We start from the raw sequence: 21,960 nt of genomic DNA, 5'->3' as shown, positions 1-21,960 counted from the left end.
GAAACAATAGTGTAGGATTAGGGAATGTACCAGGTACAATCTGATTTTTAGTCTTTCTGCAGAAAAAAACAGGGGTTTTCCTATCGCAAGTGCTAACTCGTGACTTAATGACCTGTAGTCATTTTCATCAAATGGTTCCTACGTCTCCATGCCTCCTTTGTTCATTTAACACTTCAAGAATGGATTCCTTAAATATGCTGCATTCAGTGGTATTGGTTATTAAGCATTTAAATTCATCTTATGCTGCTTCTCCCCACTGTTCACCTTCTTATAACCTCACTTCCAGATTAGGAAGCTTTTCTGAAAAACTTTCAAGTTAAAAAAAAAGTGTGTCAGCACTGATTTCTATATCATTGATGGTGTATATTTTAGTCAGTAAGCCTGAAATTGGATAATTGGGTTAATACTGCATCATATATCTTGGCTCTGTCAATGTGTTAACGTTTAATTAGCTGTCAGCTGGGGAACAATACCATTTTTTCCAGCGCCAATATATGCATTCTGTTTTAGGAACTTTCGCATAATAACAGTGCAACCAACAGAGACAGTGTCCTTCACATTCTGTGCTCTCTTCCACTTCTAATATGACTTTTACATATAGATGTTATTGGAATTCATTACAGGATTTGAAATAGCCATTAATATACAGCAAGTAATGTCAGCCAAATCAGTAAAAACTATGAGTGTTTGCAAAGAAGTGTGTTTACAGTTAACAGAATGAATAAACAGGTGATGAAAATTTGTATTCACAAAAATATGGTCAAGTTAATATTATGATTTCTAATTTGATATATCAGAATTTACCTTAACTATCCTCATTAACTGGCACACAACTTCTCAAACAAGGAAAAGTAAACAAGAATTTTATAACTTCAATACTTCTTTTATTGGAAAATACTGATACCATTACTGACATATTTCCAACTGAAAACCTAAAGTGAATCACTTTAAATAAATTAATAATCCCATGAGAGAAATTCTATAAAACAACAAAAGAACTCAACTTTTGATTTTACTCACAGCTGACATTTTGGCTATTAACATGACTGTTGTATACAGGGTGTACTGTAAATTAAGTATTGATATGCCTGGATGTATTCAAAATGGATTGAGATATTGATATACAACCTTCAGCATACTTATTAAAATACGTTTTTGGATTTTTTTAATGATAAAAAAATTCCCCCCTTTTAAAAGGGGAGTACGGGGGGTAACTTACAGAAAAGGTAACTTTAAATTTTCAAATTGCAACCCCTATCTTGTGACATGTAATTTTAAAGGTATATTTAATAGAAATACAGTAGCACTAAGGAAACATCTCTACACAGTTTCTAGTTAAAGTTATGGGGAAATAACACAAACAAATAATAATCTATAGGGATAATGCCAATGTCTTGTGCATTTCAACACAGTATATGCATGATATCTTTTAGTAAGACCTTGAGGTGCCCAGTTTATCCCTTTACATAGTACTAATGGTTCTGATGTGCAGGTTCTTTGGTTCTTGCATGGTTTGGTTTTGATGTCTTTTTCTAGGTGGCATTACAATGTGATGGGTTATTTGCCCATAACTTTTACTAGGATCGTCGTAGCGTTGTTTTGTTTGTGCCATTGTGTTTCAATTGAATAGATCTTTAAAATGATATCAATCAATCAATCAAAAAAATCAATCAAAATCCTTTATTGCTCAAAATAACATTTTCATGCATTAGCAACGTCATTAAAGTATACACACAGGGCTAGCTTAACTAACTTATACAGTGTTACATGTTATGCTAAGTATACATCAAAGAAAAAAAACAAAACTATATTTAGTCTACTATTTACAATTTATGCAAAAAATCCTGGACACTGTAAAAGGAACCGTCGATGAGGAACTGTTTTAAGTTATTTTTGAACAAGGTTAAAGAACAATCCACCTTTAAAGCATCTGGAAGTGAGTTGAAAAGTTTAATGCAGTTGTAAGTTACGTGTTTTTGAAAAAAAGAAGTAGAATGTTGTGGAACTGGAATGTTAAGCCGGGTTCTAAGTGAATAATCTGAATTGGTGTTAGCTAGTGTCATAAAGTATTCATTCTTTTTAAAAAAAACTAAAGATTCATAAATAAATATGCTTGGGAAAGTAAGAATGTTGTTGTTTTTAAATACATTTCTACAAGATTGATGCCTACTTAGCCCAAAAATAATCCGCAAAGCTTGCTTCTGCAATTTAAAAATGAAATTGGTTCTGCAGTTCCTTCCCCAAATGGGAACTGCGTAAACAAGATGAGAATAAAAGCAGCCATAGTACAAAGTTAGTAGTAGTTGTGAATTAGCGAAAGAAGCCAATTTTCTCAGTGCAAACAAACACGAACTTAGTTTTTTTTTATTTTATTGATATGCAATTCAAATGTCAGGTTGCAGTCAAGATATGTCACAAGATAGGGGTTTTACAATTTAAAGGTAACACCCCATACTCCCTTTAGAAAAGAGGGAGGGGGGATTTTTATCATAAAAAAATGCAAAAAAGTATTTTAATAAATATTGTGAAGTTTGTCAATATCTCAATCTGTTTGAAATATATCCAGGCATATCACGACTTAATTTACACCCTGTATGTACATAAGTGTGTTTACCACTCCGTACAGATCAGCAGAAAAGGTGTTAAAGTGAATAAAGTAAAATGACGATTTCCTAAACTCAGAAGGTCGATTTTACTGTTCAAAATTTACTCATTCTATATTTAAAAAAATATTACATGAGAAGAAGCTATATAAAATATTGTTTCATAGTTTCCAATAAATTAGGTAATTTTAAGAACATTTATTGTTTAATCTCATAGGTACGTTTGAAGCTGCCTAAATGCTACTACATATTATTACAATATTACTTAGTTGTTTAATGGATTTTCAGTCGGTTGATGGCTCTGAAACGCATGGGAATTGTGGATAACTACGAGAGAATCCGGGAGTTTACAGTGGCAGTGGTTGGAGTTGGCGGAGTCGGCAGTGTTACTGCAGAGATGCTCACTCGTTGTGGGATTGGCAAGGTAAATTCCAATCACTAAATTAATAATTTGTTTCCAACTAATTGTATAGAACATATTTTTAAGTAACTGTTTTGAAATGTGTTGCAGTCGGTGTCCTGCTCATGAGCAATCTTTATATCTGTTGGCAAGTCACAGATGCCAATTATGACAACAATCTACCTTGTTTATCCACGTTTAAGATGCTTTCACTGATTGAGAAGCCACTGACTGTAAAATATGTTCTGTTACTTATTATCTTAATACTGAAAGTGTGATAACAATTGACATTAACAATAAAATTTGTAAACCGTACGACCAAAATTTATGATTTTCATGACAGGGATAGAGCGGGTGACTTCCAGTTATCACTGAAAATTTGGAGCAAAAAGTGAACAAACAAGTTAAAAACAAACATTACTATGATTAATTTATGTTGCCTTTTAAATTCTGCAAATGTTTATCACTAAGTGTGTGTAGTATGACAAGGCCAGTATCAGGCACAAAAGTTGTGAGGTGATATTGGTGTCCTATGGTGCAAGGGTGTTTAAAATTAAAACACTAACCTACAGGTTGAAAATGAACAAACTTCTTGTTTCTTTATTACCAGAAAAATTCCCTCAAGTTTCAAGAAGTGTTCTCTGTGACATTGTTACTGAGTGTTTAAGGTGTTGAACCAAAATGGGTACAGAATACTTTGTGGTAGGGCCTGAGCCAGGCTGTTGAGTAGATTTCTCGTACAGCTAAGCTCTTTGAAGCCTATCACCGCAGCACATCTCGAGAATGAAATGAGCTATATACCTTTAATTTTGCATGCAACCCTGGTGAAGCCTGTTATGCGGCACGTGCTGTTACATACTCCTACCTTGTACTATCTTGTGTATAAAGATGTTAGCCATTATAAAAAGATTTTAGCAATATGAAGCTGACCCTATCTCGTCCGTATTGCTGATAAGATAATATTTACAACATTTTCACCACAGCAATCATCAAAACAGTGTGGAGGCTGTCGAGCCAAGATCTTAGGAAGATCTCTGATAAAACCGACATGGCTAAAACTCAACTGACTTGAACTGAGTTACTTTATAGCTACAATAATTGTTCGCTAAAGGAAAATGTTAGGGAAACCACTAAAAATTATGGTCTGTATTTCCAAACATTTAAAATATTCACTTACACAATCATGTTTGAGTTTTTATTACACAGATCAGATTACATTTTCTACAATAATATTTCTCAACTACCTCAGTTAGTACCTACCAATCCAGATAGGTATAAGAAGTCCTACTTTGGAAATATGCTTTCATGTTATGCTAAACCTCCTAATAACACTGTGTGTTATCAAACCTTAATATTTAATTTGTTAAAAATAGTTTCGGTTTTAAGCTAAGTAAATAATTCTATGATTTCTTCACATTAGTTTTGAAAACTAACTTGTAAATCTGTAATTTAAGCTCTATTAAAAATTTTGATCTCAATTTTGCACCACAGTATGTTAAATTATATCTTTGGTTGTTTGTGTATCACCTAAGTTTTCTTTGTGCAGTTTTTATGTAATATTGAAAGTGCGTACACTCAACAACAAATTTTTTACAATAACCACTTAAAGAAAACAATGAGTCAGAAATGATGGATTGAGTTATTCTCAGATAAAGAAACACACTTGAAAATGAAGACAAATAGGTGTCTTGTTTCATTCATTCTATAGCACATAACTTTCCTAATCCTCAACAGTCACGTGATATTCAGTGACTGGTTAGTTAAAAAATACACTGTATCACAGATAAGATAAGAATTTACACCAGATCCTACAGCAATGTTTTCTGAACTACTTACTGATTTCCTTAAACAGCATTACGTCATTCAATTGAAATATGGTGTTAGTGAACTTGCAAGTGATTGTGTAACATGTGCAAAGATAACATATTTACGTAATTTATAGTTTCCTCAATGACTAATTGTACAATTAATTATGAATGTCTCATTCTGTCATAAGTTTAAATTTTTACCTGATTTGTTTTAAACGTTAGGCATTTATTTATTGTTTTGATGTTCTAGTAAATGTAACTGTATACATATAAACAACATGGATTTCTAAACAAATATTCACATAAACATACATCTATTTACAAAGGGGGTCATGGTGCTCAGCACTTGGCTTGCAAATGCGCATTAATCACTTTCCCCTTCCAAACCACATAGTACAGTCATTTTATAAAATCAACGTCTTGTGTAAAACAAAATCATATGCATTTGCTTTCATCTAAAACACAAGTTTTTAGGATTTTTGTATTGTTTGTGTTTTTGTATAATCAAAGTCAGATGGAAGTTAGATTTTGAACATACTGTACACAATTGATGTAGGGGAAGCATGGTGAAGGATATTCACTATATCTCTTGCACACTTCACCATTTCTTCACTACTTCTCCTATGCACACAGGACCATGGGCAGCACTGTAGTGTGTGGCAAAATAAATTTATAAAAGTTATCAACAGTTATTGCCAATAGGACACGTTAGTCAGCTGTCAGCTACGCATCAAAGCCTCCGCTTTTAACTCTGGGATAATGTTTAACGCTGTGTTATAAAAATAGCAACTTGTCTTAAATTCATAATGTTTCAATTCAGACACTTCGATTTCAGTGTCTCAATGCTTAATGATTTGTTAACAATATGTTTTAATAATGATGGTTTATCATTTATATTCAAAACTAGCTGTTAACCACGGCCTTGCACGCTAATTTTTAAATCAAAGTCCTTAGCCTGCTTGGGTACATTTGTGATGTAATATTTTTCCTATGACATTTTTTCAACACAAATAAGCATACATCAGGTAAGTATTATTCTGGTATTTATGGTTAAAATGATCAGAGGTTAAGGGACTGACTCAGGTTTTGTGCATATAGGAGCATTTTTGGTTCAAATGAATTGTATTACCGTTAAAGTTCAGTTTGCTCTGTTGTCCCGATCAACACAATATAAACATAGGTCTCACTAACCCAAATCAGTAAAAACACTTTTATTTCCAGCCCAGTAATCTAATTCCAGTCTATGATATTTTCAGTGGAATAATTTAGTTTGCCTTTTTGTCTCAATAAAGAAAATATATGTACATATGTAGAACTGAGTAGTCTATTTCACTGAAAGAGTGACTACTTTAAGCCAAATTGGCTTCTAAGTCTTATGTATTTACTGTCTCAAATTTGCGTTTGTCTTATTGTCTTGATCAAGACAATATATATACAACAATTCATTAGGTTTGTGACACTAGTCGATGTTTCTGAAGTGAAATATTTATGGATTGGGACGAGTTCTAATTTATAACACAGTTTTAAACGTAACATTCATCTTTAAAGCAGAGCCTCAGATGCACAACCAGTAGCTGACTAGTGTTTCCTCTTAATGTACACATACACTGTTATAGTAAAAATGAAAATATTAATAAAATAACTGTATACAAGATTGGATTTATATTTGTAAAGTTATAAGAATTTAATAACATTATTTAGATGTACATGTGTTTAACATTTTAAATTCTTACATACAGAATCTGTGTATTGTATTCTGTGTAAAATATTTTTTAATTCTTGTAAATGAAATTTATTTGGTATAGGTCTAGTTTAAATGTTTCTTGATAAAAAACAGGGGCGAGATTATGTCTGTTCTCTTATATTTATATTGTGAGGAGATAGTATTGACTACATTTGAAAACAATTGAAAAAAATTATTGAGCAATGTCTATAGGCAATGAAGAGTAATTGATAATCATAGGAATAGGTAATAGGTAAATTAAGAGGAATTAGTTTTACACATAGGGTAGTTATGGTGGGATAGGTTGATTCATTGGGAATATTCAGTTAATCTCCATTTCAATTGTTCACCTCATGAGATAATGTGAATATCTCTTCATCTAGACTACACTGGATAGCTGCTGGGTAACCAGACTGAGCTCCTTTGTAGTCTAGATGTCTCCGATGTCAAAATGATGTAAAGAGTATGTTTTGAACGCCTTCGTCGCTGACTTTTTATGGATCTCTTCAGACAGATGTGGACTCCAAATTCCAGTTATCAGTCTGTACCCTTGTCAGATTTCTGATGCTGCACCAAGCGGATGGCAAATTGGAGCTTAACTCAATAATTAGTTTTGGTATCAATGAGCTATGATTGAAACTACAAAAAAGTGCATGAAGTAAAATTTAGCATATCCTTTCACTATAAATTTCTTGGTTTTGTATCCAATAAAAACAACATACTTTCATTAACATCTGATTTAATAATTTGAAATAAATACATAAGCAATAATTATACCATATATGAACTCTAAAATCTATTTAAAAATTATTTCATTTGATTTTATAATGTAAGGATCCAATAAATGTTTTATTGTTATCCAGATTAACTTTTATTATTAACTGTGCAGTTCTGATTTGTTTATTTTTCTTCAAATAAGGCTAGGTGTCTTGGTAATGGTCAGTCAACTATCCCTCCATGTGACCTATAACCAGATTAGTTTCTGACTGTCTGTAGAGGCGTGGAGTTCTTTCTTAAACTCAAACACTACCTCGGCTGTGAGCAATTTACAAAGGCACATTCCGCCACATTTTGACCATTAGCAATTTACTCATGTACATAGAAATTTCTTATAAAATTCAATGCTAGTCAATATTGTATAGTTCAGAAAAATGTTGTATTGCGCATCTTATTGTCAACATGTTTTGTTGTTTTCAAGAAAGTAAAATATTCTCACGTCAATAGCAAAAGTTCACAGAGACACAGCAATTTGCTAATGGTGTACACTGCAACGTAGCTAAATAAAACTGTGACTTTTATGATGTTAGGATAGTATTTATAAAATATTTAATTAATATTATTGAAGAATATCCAAATATTTATTTAAGTAAGGTACCAAACAATACAAAAAAAATATCAAAATGGATTATATTTTGAGGCTGAGAGACAACCTAACAATAAGGTGAGCATCGCAGAAATAAACTCTTGTACCTGCGTGTTAAGGTTCATTCTTAACCCAAACACTTTGACATAAGATTCTTAGAATACTTATTTTGTTGCTTCTCTGTAAAATGAAGAATACAGGAATGTGAACAAGGTTTAACTTTGGCTCTCACACAATCTGCTACTCGTTAAGATAACAGACAAGTAGGCATTGTACGGTCATGGTTTCCTCTAATAATGAGTGATGGAATCAATTGTTCTGTCCTGAAGAATCTTGAAAGTTGTTTGTCTCAATTACGTTAATCAGCATGTTTGACGCAATATTGTCAGACTTTCAATATTTACACTTTCTAAAACATATTGTTATTAAGAGGATGAACTCATTTGCGAATGTAAATGATACATGTAAAAATATTGAAGTTTTCTTTTTAAATCTGATTATTAGCTGACTGTTGTTTTAAAAGTGTCACTAAAGATTACAATAATAGCTTAAGTGGCAGTGATAAGGTAATTAAGGAGTCCACTGTGCAGAAAAAACAAGAACCTAAGCGATCGGATGGGAGAGGATTTGTTGTGGACCATTATTTTTTTTTATCTAGCCAGCTGTTGACCTTAAAGGATAAACAACTTTTACCATTATGTGAATGTTGAGTTTAGCTCCAGGTCACCTTCCTCTTAGTGCAGCGTCTGAAATCTGATTCTGTCACTGATGTAACTCCTGGAATCTGGAGTCATGTTCATCTAAAAAGATAAAAATGCCAGTAACGAAGAAGCACAAAATGAACTCTTTGCATCATTTTGACATTAGAGACACCTAGACTGCAAAACATAGAGTAATTTTCCCAAAGCGTGATGGAACAACCCAATTTTCTACACATAACATAACTATGGTGAGAAGGGTAGATTCTTCTGTAACTTATTTGCTACAGCACAAGAAAGTATGACTGTTGTCATTGTTAGGTAGATATTTGTCCCAGCCTTATTAATCTTCTTATGAGGTAAAGCCACATTTTAACAAGTATTAGAAAACAAACAATTGTTTCAGCTGCTGTTGTTTGACTATGACAAGGTAGAGTTGGCCAATATGAACAGGTTGTTCTTCCAACCGCACCAGTCAGGACTGTCTAAGGTGGAGGCTGCGGCAAACACTCTGACCTTTATCAACCCTGACGTTACCATTGAGACGCACAACTACAATATCACCACAGTCGACAACTTCACTCACTTCATGGAGAGGATCAGGTGAATCAGTCAGTCATATAGGGTCGGAATAGTATGTTCATCTCTAGGTCAAGATGGCCATAACTCAAAACCACAAATAATTCATACATCATAAAGCATAATAATATTAAAAAAACCTATAAATAAAGTTTTCGTAATAATCCAGTAGTAAATTTTGAAATAGTGAATGAAGTAATTGTATTAATTACTATAAGAAATAAGAAAACACAGTCCTAAAATTTTATATTAATATTAAAAAGTTTTTCCGCAAAAACAAAGGTTTAATGATTCAGAGACATAATAGTAAAATAAGTTAATGTCTGTACGAGGAAGGTTAATACAGTTTGTACAAGGTAAATGATATGGCATTATTGGGGCATCTCAAGTTTATATATACAGGGTGACTGCCGGGAACCGGACGTATTTTAAATGAATAGTACAACCTTATTTTATATAGTAAAATTATTTAATTGTGGAATATATATCGGTGAAAACATACCATTTCAAAAAACATATGTTTTATGGAACCTTTTATCCTAGTTTGGGTTTATTTCTTAAAGATGATATCATGCATGTGATGGCCGTTAACCTGGATACAGGTTTCCAACCTCTGGAGAAAATCATTACGCACTCTCATCAACATGTCTTGTCCAATCAAATTCACCTCTTCGGTGATTGCATCTTTTAGCTGCAATAATGTTCGTGGTTTGTGAACATAGACACGAGCTTTCAAATACCCCCATAAGAAATAGTCACAGGGCGACAAATCTGGTGACCTCGGCGGCCACGGCACGTCACCAAAACGTGAAATCAACTTGCCGGGGAACATCTTCTTCACAACTCGCATCGATGCAGCGGCAGTATGCGCTGTAGCCCCATCTTGTTGGAAGTAAACATTTTTCACGTTTATTCCTCGCCTCCGAAGTTGTAGCTTGAGATATGTTTCCAACATGTGAACATAGCGTGCAGAATTCACTGTCACTGTGACTCCATTTTCCTCAAAAAAATACGGACCAATTATCCCAAAGTGGCCTACAGCACACCAAACCGTTACTTTTGGAGAGTGGAGTGGTTTTTCATGAAAGTTACATGGATTTTCAGGAGCCCAATATCGTAAGTTTTGTTTGTTCACTGAACCGTTTAAGTGGAAGTGAGCTTCGTCGCTCATTAACATCATTACATCAGGATTATCAGTAAACAACACCTGCATACGTACTGCGAAATCTTCTCTTTGTCCATAGTCCCTCTCTTTCAGTTGCTGTACCACCTGTATTTTATAGGGATGAAATTTCAAATCTGATTTTAAAATTATTCTGACAGAATCGCGCTTCATGCGTAGCTCTTGTGCGTGTCTTCGTGCAGAGCGACCCGGGCTCCTCATCAAAGCAGTTCTCACTCTAGCGATGTTGTCTGGTGTTCTCACTGTTCTTGCTGGACCGGGTGGCTTTTTCTTTGATACTGTTCCTGTTGTTCTGAACTTGTGCACCCATCTTAGCAATGTATTCCGGCTTGGAACCGTGTCATTTCGCGCAATATTAAAGTGGCGTCGGAAGATACGCTGTGTTTTGATAACGGATTCGCCATTTTTAATAAATGTGTCATATGCAAAAACACGATGCTGAACTGACCACTGATCCATCGTGACTAAAATGGTAAAGCTCACTCAAAACAATGACATAACCTCAATCTCCCTAGAACGTGTAACAACAATGTAACAGCTGTTGCAAATTCGTCCGGTTCCCGGCAGTCACCCTGTATATATAAAATGGAAATAAGAATTTTCAGCTGTATTGAATTATTGCCCTATGTTAAACATTAATTTAGACCAATCGAGTTGATTACTTTAAAATGTGTAATAGTTCCAAAATAATTTGTAAGGTGCTCTAATGATAGTTTGCAGCTATTTTAGTGAAATCCAGGTGACTTTCATCTCTGGATGAAACAGATTCACTCTTGTTTTCCTGACATCAAAGAAGAGTCCAACCAACAGTTTTTCATAGAATCTCTTCTATGCTGCTAAATTTGAATGGCGACTATGTTAAAAAGTAGTATTTAAGTGTGGCTTTCATATGTATATAATAAAAATTGTTTCCTATACTTTGTTCATTTGCTGCAGCATACAATGTAAAGGCTGTTTTTTCATCTAAGAACAAAATTGGCTAATCAACTTAATCATCACAATAATATATCAGCATTCCTAATTCAATTTGGCTGTAAAAAATTGAAGGAGACATAGTTAAAATATGATCCATATCTCCAGGGTTTTCCAGATATTTCAATATTTGGGATAGAGCAAATTATCCTAGAATAGAGAAAAACAGTTTCCCCAAAAACTCAACCCTTGAGAATCAAACTGCAGACACATAAATTTTGGAACACCTTGTAGTTAAAAATTCATAAAAATATTTTTAAAACTCAGTTTTAAGATTCCGTTGAAAAACAGAGTCAATCAATCCATTCATTAATGTTTTTTCACATTTTAAAATCACTTGAGCACTTCAAATACTGTCTTCTTAATTCAAGTTCTCTTAATAATGGTGTCATCATGAAGCACACAATGACTCAAGATATTGATAATTAATCCCATAAACCTTCTATTAAGCCAAGTCAATTAAATAGTAATCAGAATAATGTGTGATCTAATCATTCCAAAAATAATGACTGAAACAATTTTAAACTGTAAATGTTATTACCTAATTCTTTTAATCTATGCTTATAAGTTCAGTTGGCAAATTTATTAAATTGTATTTTAACTTTTCTATATGAAATTTAGAATTTGCGTTAATTGACTGTGCAATTTAATTTTATTATTTTTAAGAAAGGAGAGTGTCTCTATGTGCATATTGAGAAAAGGCCTTGTAAGCGTATAAATGAACTTGACAAGGACTCATTTCTGTTTAGCACAAAGTGAAAGATTTTGATATCAAGTGATGTGGTAAGGCAGGATTTTACCTGCGCTCTCATCCCAACTCAAAACGTAGCATCTCGTCTTTATCTTCTCCCAAAGCATTAAGCCTGCAGATCCTTGGCGATTGTTATACATTAAGTTTACAGAGTAAGGTAACACTTTTTTATCTGAAATGAGAAGTATTTTAAGATACATTCAGCTCTCACATATCAGCCGTTCCCCAGATTTAAGTGACACATTGGTGTTACCCAGTTAGGTTCAACAGGAAGGTATAAACAAACCAGAGACAATCCCCTTGAGGTCTTGATGAGTAATAATACGCACTTTAACAATTAGTTACTTTTGACTTGAATTCTCAGTGTTCTAATAAAGTAAAGAACATATATCTTCTGTTGTATCTCAGTGCCGATGACATTGTGGCATTGGGATGGTGAAGAAAGGAGTTGGTGGGATTTGCAACCTCCTACCAGCCTTGATTATAGATCCTTCTGAGGAAGAATCTGTAATGAAGACTACCAGACATCACATGAGTGTTTATCATGGAGTCTGAAGCTTTTTAGTAACAATAAAATTGGCCTCAAATAGAAATTAAAGCAGTGAGGAAGATAAGCTGAAGATGTGTGATTTTGTAACGAGTATGTTGCAACTGGGAACTTCTTGCATTAGTAGATATAACTTCACAAATTACATTCTAATTTTATGACCATTACATTCCACTTTCTCAAACTTGATGTGCATGGTACAGTCAGACCATTAGACAGGTAATATGTGTATAGTTTGAAAGTGAAACTTTGTGTGATCAATTTTCCATTAATAAACCATTATAAACATTGATAAAATATATTATAAATTTAGCGCTGAAAGGAAACTTTTATGAACTATATTAGAGCTAATATCATTTCAACTATTCATCTGTACAGCCATGGCAGTCTGACAGGCGGTCCCGTGGATCTAGTGCTCAGTTGTGTGGACAACTTTGAGGCACGCATGGCCATCAACACGGCATGTAACGAGCTTGGCCAGACATGGTTTGAGTCCGGAGTTTCAGAGAATGCTGTATCTGGCCATATTCAGCTCATCGTGCCAGGCGAGTCTGCCTGTTTTGCTGTAAGTTATTTGAATCTTGATTTGATATGTCTTGTGAAAACGGGCTATAAATTATTTTATTGTTAGCTTGTAGACCTGTCTAACATATGTACAATAACTCTCCAAGTATGGACAATAGATTCCACTCATACAATACCTTAGAGAAACCAGACCTGGGTACTGGATCTACAAAATTAGACCTTAAGTTTGATTAAAAACTAGCCAAACCAACCAAATGTATTTTATCATTTTTGAATGAATGACTCACACGTAAAATATATTACAAAATTTAGTAAAGTATAAAAACATTATTCATAGCCTTTTTATCCAACAAGCATTAATAGTTTTTAAACATACCATATTTGCCGTTCCGTGGTCTACCTAAAAACTGGTATGAAATACTACTTACCCACAGAATATCTGAACTTTCATGCCTAATTATGCAACAATACTCCTTCACAACTATATGTACAAGAAGGAACCAGAATTACTCATTAACTGGTACATACACAACAAGTATAAAAATGACATACATTCTTTCCAGACCAGCTAAGCCTCACAACTCCAAAGTTTAGCAAATCCAGTGGTTCCAATTACCAGTGACTCATCTAAACATCTGGCCAGTCAGGAGGTAGACTAATGTAAGATAAATGGTAGCGTTACCATTTAGCACATGATGCAATTATTATCACCATATTTGATAAACCCTTCAACTACTGAGCAATCCGGCCAGTCTAGTACCATCAGCGCTACTTTCGTGTTTACACGTTTTTGACTTGCAGGAGCATACACTCTATGGGATTTGGTTAGTATAAGCGAACATTTTTACATTGATCTTATGATCAATAATAAAAAAAAAAATAGAGTGGAAAGTCAACTTTATAAACTGGTGACAAATTTGATTTCAGAGCACTCGTAGTACCCACCGTAGGTCACTGAAACTTTTATTATTTAAACACTGCTATGAAACCTAACTTAATAAACAAAAATGTCTGTGTGTGTCATGTGGCAAGATTGAGAAAGATTTCGTCCATAAATTTTGCATGAAATAACTGTATAACTGAATGAAATACTAATAACTTTTACATAGACAAGAATGAGTTCCATGATGGTGCATGTCTAACCACGGAATTTGGCTGAGAGTTGTTGAAGCCTATGGCTAAGGAGGCTGACACAGTTTCTCTTAAGGATGTAAAAATGATAGTCCGCATGTCTAACAATCTGTCCGTAGGATATTCTAAGAATTAAATGAGTTATAGATTCAAAATTTTGCAAGCAACCTCAACGAAGCCTATTTTGTGACACATGGTTTGGTATTCTCCTACCTCGTACTTAATGAGATCTATTAAAGAAGTTGATATGTTGTGTTAAATGTATTGTTAGGCACAATTAATCTGTGTAATTTACAGAGTTAGACATGCACGTTTTAACTAACTGCAAGTTTTTAGTTGTGTTTTTAATATTGTATTCCATACTTTTTTCATGGTTATTATAAAAAATTACATGGTTAGTGAATGTATCTCACATATAGATTTAATGAAAAATTAGTTTATTTAGTTAATCAAAGTAATTGTTCTCTCCAGCTTCTCTTTATGTGATCACCTAGAAATCATACCATCAACGATTTCTACAGTATTGTCAGCCACATAACACTAATGGTGGTTTGATAAGAGATACAGAATGACAGGCAATATATGGTCATGTTTTCCTGCCTAACATTATTCTCTGTAATCATCCAAATTTAATTAGAAATTTTAATATAATTTATGTGAGTTTATTATTTTTATAGTGTGCACCTCCTCTCATTGTCGCCTCCAATATCGATGAGAGGACGTTGAAGAAGGATGGTGTGTGCGCTGCCAGTCTACCAACTACTATGGGCGTAGTAGCAGGGTTTCTAGTACAGAATACCCTCAAGTAAGACTCTGCAGTTTCTTTATAAACTTTAGTTTTTGTTTATATTACATGCGGTCTCAATTGTAACTGTATTAGAGATCTTTATTATAACTTCCAACACTTGATAAATATTATCAGTCAAAAACGTAGACAGTCACTCTTCGTAGATACTTAGATAATCTTTGTCCAATTTTATGCAGTACTCCAGATAAATGCACTCGAAAGTTCTCACGCTTGAGAATTCTAGTTGTTGTAAAGTTTCTAACTGGACGTATTAGTGGCACAATTTCCAATAAATAATGTGAACATGATTGCGTGTTCAGATGATTTGTTCTTAGAAATTTGGAATAAATCTTCTCTTTAATATGAACTGAAACATTCGCTTTAATACACTAAGCAAACAAAACTCTCGATCACTGTCAGTGTCAATTTGAAGTGCTTTGATCAGATTCTGTAAGTGCTGATAAGATCTCTACTCAACAATAGTCTGGAGTGCAAGTCTTTATTGACTAAAACAAAGAATGGGTTGAGACAGCCTAGGGTCTAACAACCTGGCTTTGTTATTCTGACTCTTTGTAATCATCCCTGTTGTAAATAAAATAGTCATTATTGCAAAAAAAAGTTATAACAATATCTTTAAATAAATGATTTATTTTTCTCTACATGATCAGACAATTCTAAGGTCCACTTTAGAAAATAATAATAAATCATGTTTGATATATAACCATTAATTGAATCCATTAAAAATAAACTACCATGGAATGAACCTTTAAAAAAACAAGTGTCAATTTTATCTCAAATAGATCAGACAATTCTAAAGATTACTATAAAAAAACATAATAACAAATAACTTCCTACAAAATAAATAATTCATACCAGTGAATTTAAATGTACCTCGGTGAATACAGTATTATAACAATTACTATTCCAATAAACAATTCTACGATTAACTATGACAAATTAAGGATATATTCATTAAAGATAATATTGATTGTAAGTAAACAATTTAACATGGACTAGTCCCGCCCCTGGCGGCCACAGCGCAAAACGTAATCAACTTTCCGAACAGCCCTCGTATATTACTTTCTACAAAAAACAGTTTAGAAGAAATTGAATGTTAGCTATCTTGAAAAACATGTTTTACACATTTTTTCAAACAGAATTTAGTTACAAGTTTTTATATTGGAACTGCATATGAACAAGTTAATTTCTTTAAAAATAAGTTTAAGCTGAACCACTGGATGGTTTCTGATGGAGTGATCCATAGCAATGTTCTTGTGTAGTAAATAAAACTCCAATGTAACACTTGAATTTATATCAGTAGTCATTCATACAATATTGCTAAATTTTTAACAACAGCTCCACTAGTTTACTTATTGGATGAGCGTTAGTGAAGCCTGTTACTAATGTATCTGCAAAAATTTCATTTCTGTGTGACTGTCTCTCTGTCCACAAGATATCTCGAAAACTAACTGACATATAGGCTTGAAATTGTATTTATATATTAGCAACACATTCGATGGTGGTGCATGTCACTAAATGGAATTTGGATGAACGTTAGCAAATATTTTTTCACCATGAGATTTCAATATGTGACATAATAAATCTTAAGATTATTCATGCAATAAAAACAATAGAGTGGAAGCCAATGTTTAAAATCGGTGGCAAGATCTTATTTCTCTTGTAGTACTCTCTCTATGTCACAATAATTTTTATTATTTAACTGCTATAAAATCTAACTCAACAAATAAAAATGTTAATGTATATTGTGGCAAAATATCTTCGATATAGATCATCTGCAGACTTAAATTTTCCATGAAACATCGATTTTAAAAAGCCAAGAATGAGTTCTGTGATGGTTTATGTCCAAGCATGGAATTTAGCTGAGCGTCATTGAAGCCTATCACAATGGCAAAATTTTGTTTTGTTTGGTGGGGGATGTAAATTGTTTTCTGTATGGTGTGTGTGTCTGGCTGCAATACACCTTGAGAAAGAAATGTATTGATACATTTATACAGTTTATAGATGGTTTTAATTGAGAAACTTTGGAGTTTTGAGAATTTAGTAATCACAAAAGCCTTGATTACGTAAATGCAAGTGGCCAACGTCTAGGCCATGTTTCAATTTGTTAAATGGTGTAACATTCTCCTTGACTGACTGGTTAAACGCATGTGTAAACACAATAAACACAAAACCATTCATATTTAATTAGTGCTGTTAGGAGCAATTCATATTTGTTTACTGCACTTGCTCCATGCAAAAAATTATTAGCTCCTAAATTTAATAACAGTAAAATTTATTTAAGTTCTTAAGCAAAAACCTTTATGTTTCAGAAAACTTCTGAATTTTGGCGAGGTCTCTTGGTACCTAGGATACAACGCACTTAATGATTTCTTCCCCCAAATGAAACTCAAGCCAAACTCATCATGTGATGACAGGTTCTGTCGCTCTCAGCAGGCCGCACGCCCTCCCCCCTCCGTCCAACCTTCACCCTCCAAGGCTAGTGGAGATGTGGAAACAGCTGTTGTACATGAGGACAATGAATGGGGTGGGTCCTAACTGTGGCTAAGGCCTGTGTTATGTATGGATTAAACAATAGGTTCTTAATAAATAGAGTACTTTTAATATATTGAATGCAGTAACACTTGCCATTACTTATTGTAGTGAATACAAATAGTTAAGTTAAACTAACTAAGTTATGTAATTGAGAACCAATTTCTGCAGATTGAAGGAAAGTTGTCTGGGATAGTACAAAACACTGCAATAGTGGATGTAAAAAGTATTCCACTAAATAAGAATAAGATTTTTATTGTTAGGATCAGTTGAAGCTCATTATGATAGGATTTACATTTAGTTTAGTACATTACAAGAAGTTATTTAGAAGTTAATAATTAGACACAAAAGAAGAAAACTGGAATAAAAGTTATAGTTTGCCATCTCTTCTCTTTTTATCCCTTTCCATGTAGGTTTACAAATACACACAATTTACACATCTCACATTTAAAGATAATTCAGTATGTCTCATTTGTTATTTTGCACTGAGTTTTCAGTATTGTTACCAATAAAGTAAAAATGATCAATACTAGCTCTCTGAGATCGTGATTATATTAAGTTTATATGACTAAAGTATTTAAGGTGGGCTGCCAATAATAACTTTTTTCTGGTAGGTACGAGGGTGGTTTGTTAAGTCAGTGACTTTTTGAATCAAACAATTTTTTTTTTTTTTTTCGGCAAATAAACATTTTATTTTTCAATATGATCTTTTAGTTCAATACGTTTAGTCTAATTTGTTCTAATTTTGTATTCCCTCGAAATAATAGGTTTCCTCAAGGCTCTCATAATAGGTGTTTGTTTAAGTAATGACTTCTTCATTCGACCCAAATCTCCTATCGTCCAACTATTTCTTTAGGTTTGGAAATGGAAATAGTCACAGAGGCCTAGATCTTATTAGTCAGTCCAGACTAATATCTGGTTTGAACATTTTACTACACATCAAATCTGTCCCCTGACTTCCAACTATTGCTATGTTAATCTTTTGGGGTCCATTTATTCCCCACCAGGTCCAATTAATTTCAAGTGAATATGTCTATATTTCAAAATGCAATATGTAAATAAACTAATAAATTTCAATAAACTCTTGTTTTTTCAAGGAAGAACCTCTTACTATTGTTGTAAAAAGTTAATTAATGCAAAAAATGTGTATTCATTATTTTTTCATTTTTAAAGTAAATATAAATTTGTGTTCAGGTTTTCACCTACTTTATTTTCTTCTGATTCACAACTGTAAGGAATTATTCATCACAAGTATTAGTCATGTTCTAAATACCTACATAATTAAATTCATGGATTAGGAAATATATCAGTTAAAAATTTAAAAAAAAAATATTGTACTATTATATGTACACCGTATTTCATTCAGTAAAATACCCACGTGTTAGCTTATGAAAGTATGTAGTATTAATTACATAGGAAACTGTAGAAGTAGTTACTTGTAACATAGTTAAGCCTACATAAATTACTTAGCATCAAACAATCAAACATGCATCAAACAAAAAACCAGCCCAAAGAACCAACCTTCACAACTATAATACAAGACATGCAAACCGCTTCAATCTCCCAGCTCATCGAACTTCTCTTTTTGCAAAGCAACCAATATATGCCGGTATAAAGATCCTCAACCACCTACCACAAGACTTCAGACAGGGAACCTAAAGAACAGACTGAAGAATTTCTTGTTGGACAATCCAATCTACTCAATGGACGAATTTTATCAAACAACCTGGACTTAAGTATACATATTATATTGTATTACAATTTTATGTAAATACTCATGTTTGTATACAGTATTGTTTTGACACCATTGCATTTCTTAAAGAAATTGTAATAAAGAATATTCTGACTTCTGACTTAGGTTCCTTTTCACTTCAAAACTGAATATTACATCAGTATGAGAGTAAAAAAAAAATAAAGTAGTTGTTACTATAACAATGGCTTGTTGAACTGTAAATCAAATTAGAAATGAACAAAAAGAAAATTTACTGTCTGGATCTATTTACAAAATACACACATCAACCAACAGATATGCTTAGGCCTATATTTTTTAGTTTTTTGTAGTATGATACTTGTCAAAATACGAGTAGATGGAGTCTTAAGTTTGCATGGGCATAGGCCTAGGCCTAACCCTACCTGGTGCTGAAGATTGTTGTTCAGTCTCTGTGTTATCTAAATCACAATCACTTACTTGTTTCTTGTTGACAACTAAATAATCATAATACATCTGCATCTAGTCCTAAGAAACAAATTCAAAACAAATATTTGACGAAACAGCAGCAGACACTACCAGTTGTAGGTTAGTTGAAAATAACACTATGCAGGTTTTCAACTACGCATTGTAATAATGCCAAAAGTGAAACTGTAAAGGAAGATAACTTATGTCTGGTTATTTAAAGCCCTTTCAAAAGACTTACAGAGACGTTACCTCAAACAAATATGAGGCTGAATGACTTTTTTAGTTAGATATTCACGATGCAACAGATGTCAGACTGAGTCCGACCTTGGACTGGAACGGCCAAGGTAGCAATGTGGGACTGAGTTCACCTATGGACCCCAAAAGGTTAAAACGTAATGAAAACTACTCTAATTGTGATTTCATATTGCTAAGGGCATCAAGAACATTGAAAACAAGTTCAATATTGCATTTAAAAGGTTTTATTGTTAAGTTTATTTTTTATTAACCCTAGAACTGGCAATGGTGTCACTCTGTACTGGCGGCTCTATTTTAACAGCCTCGCAGACGTTTCTTATAATGTATCACGTTTCATAACTGTTAGTCCAAATATAAACTATGATATGTCAATGTATTCACAACTATATGGAGAGCATTATAATTACAATATCTTATTGTTTCCATGGAAACATATTTTATTTTTTTTACAAAATGTAAGAAAAATGTTTTTTGGAAATTTTTTTTATAAATATTCCGTTGTGTAACTGCTTAGCAATAAGCTTTACATCAAAACCGTAAATGTATAACTTATTCGAAATTTTGTCCTGATTCCAAAAATATATAATTATTGTAACTTTTACCTCAAAACGTATGTGTTATAGGGCTTTGTATGAAAAAGCACCCATATTTACTTATTTAAAAAAATGCGTACATTTCTAAATAAATATTATTGTTCGTGGGTAAACATAATCTCTTGACTGCATTTATACTTATATAAGTATGACAGTTAAGACAAAAATAAAATAAAATAATAAATTTTAATCTTACCTTATTTACATATGTACAAAATATACAAAATTTCATTTTTCACTCAGCATCACTAGATCCCACCCTGCAAGCTCTCTAAGATCATTTGATCGGTCTCTAAAGTTTTCACCCATACTGAACAACTAAAACTATAACCTAAGAAAGCTAAAAAAAAAACAATAATAACAACACCAAATACTATCGGATTCGTAACCTCTAACACAAAACCCGGCACTTGTTTACAGTTTCACAACAATGTGGTTGACCCGTACTACGTTCACGTCAGCTGTCCAAAAAAACGATGTTTTACAGTAAACAAAGAAGACAATAATCAAAGTAAGAACAGTAAATCGGTACTATAGTTATTGCTCTTCCAGAATATATCAAATAAAAATCATTTATATGACCTTAATTGCCTAAAATTTCAATAACTGTACATGTCTACTTTGGCGACGAATATTCGTTGTTGCCAAATCGGACGGGCATTTGGCGACAAAAATTCGTTTCATACCAGCTCTAGGGTTAATGTAAGGATATAAACAAATCGAGCCAATTTTCAGGGACACATAGTTGAAATTGGAAGAGGCAAGTATTCAATTCCAAGCCTAGCAAAGCCTTCAGTACATACCATTGAATTAGATCTGTTGGAAACTTTCGTACTTAAGAAATAATGTTACAGGTATTAGCCTAGTGGACGAGACACCTGCAGAGCAACTACAGGAAGACACAGCTGCAGGTATAGAACTGGTGGCGGGAGTAAGAGCAGCGTACGTTGTGCCGCAGAGCTCTACAGCTGATCCTCTCAATACTGTAGAAGACACGCAGGCTAGTCTGGACGAGCTTATGGCACAGATGAAGAACATTTAGTGTGAGTTAGAAGTACTTTTGCTTTCATTTTGTTTTTTTGTGTTCAGAGTGTCTCCTGGCCACTAAAATAACAGAATTTAATAATTTAATGTTTGTTTTTTACTATTCTATTTAGTGACAATTTTTTCCATGATCTAAATGTCCTTCTTTCAAATTTTCCTGAGTTGGCTAAAATTTCCTACGAGCAATGCTTGCATGATGATACATAACCTTCACGATGTTTATGTCTACTAATTTTGAAGACTAATATTTCTGACCATGCCTCAATTTGTCA

General features: G+C 33.2%; 1 protein-coding gene across 1 annotated transcript in view; it reads left to right on the top strand.

Moving 5' to 3' along the window:
* Positions 1 to 21,960, top strand: part of LOC124355164 (ubiquitin-like modifier-activating enzyme 5) — a 32,876-nt gene that overhangs the window by 6,076 nt on the left and 4,840 nt on the right. Inside the window, exons 2-7 of the mRNA XM_046806160.1 lie at positions 2,892 to 3,027; positions 9,002 to 9,198; positions 13,006 to 13,192; positions 14,961 to 15,088; positions 17,401 to 17,615; positions 21,499 to 21,687. Of these exons, the coding sequence (XP_046662116.1) occupies positions 2,892 to 3,027; positions 9,002 to 9,198; positions 13,006 to 13,192; positions 14,961 to 15,088; positions 17,401 to 17,615; positions 21,499 to 21,686 (1,051 nt within the window). The 3' untranslated portion in view covers position 21,687. The remainder of the gene's footprint in view (positions 1 to 2,891; positions 3,028 to 9,001; positions 9,199 to 13,005; positions 13,193 to 14,960; positions 15,089 to 17,400; positions 17,616 to 21,498; positions 21,688 to 21,960) is intronic.

This window comes from Homalodisca vitripennis, chromosome 2 (assembly GCF_021130785.1).
Source record: "Homalodisca vitripennis isolate AUS2020 chromosome 2, UT_GWSS_2.1, whole genome shotgun sequence".
Lineage (NCBI taxonomy): Eukaryota > Metazoa > Arthropoda > Insecta > Hemiptera > Cicadellidae > Homalodisca > Homalodisca vitripennis.
The sequence above is the reverse complement of the archived record's forward strand: the minus strand, read 5'-3'. Positions and strand labels throughout refer to the sequence as shown.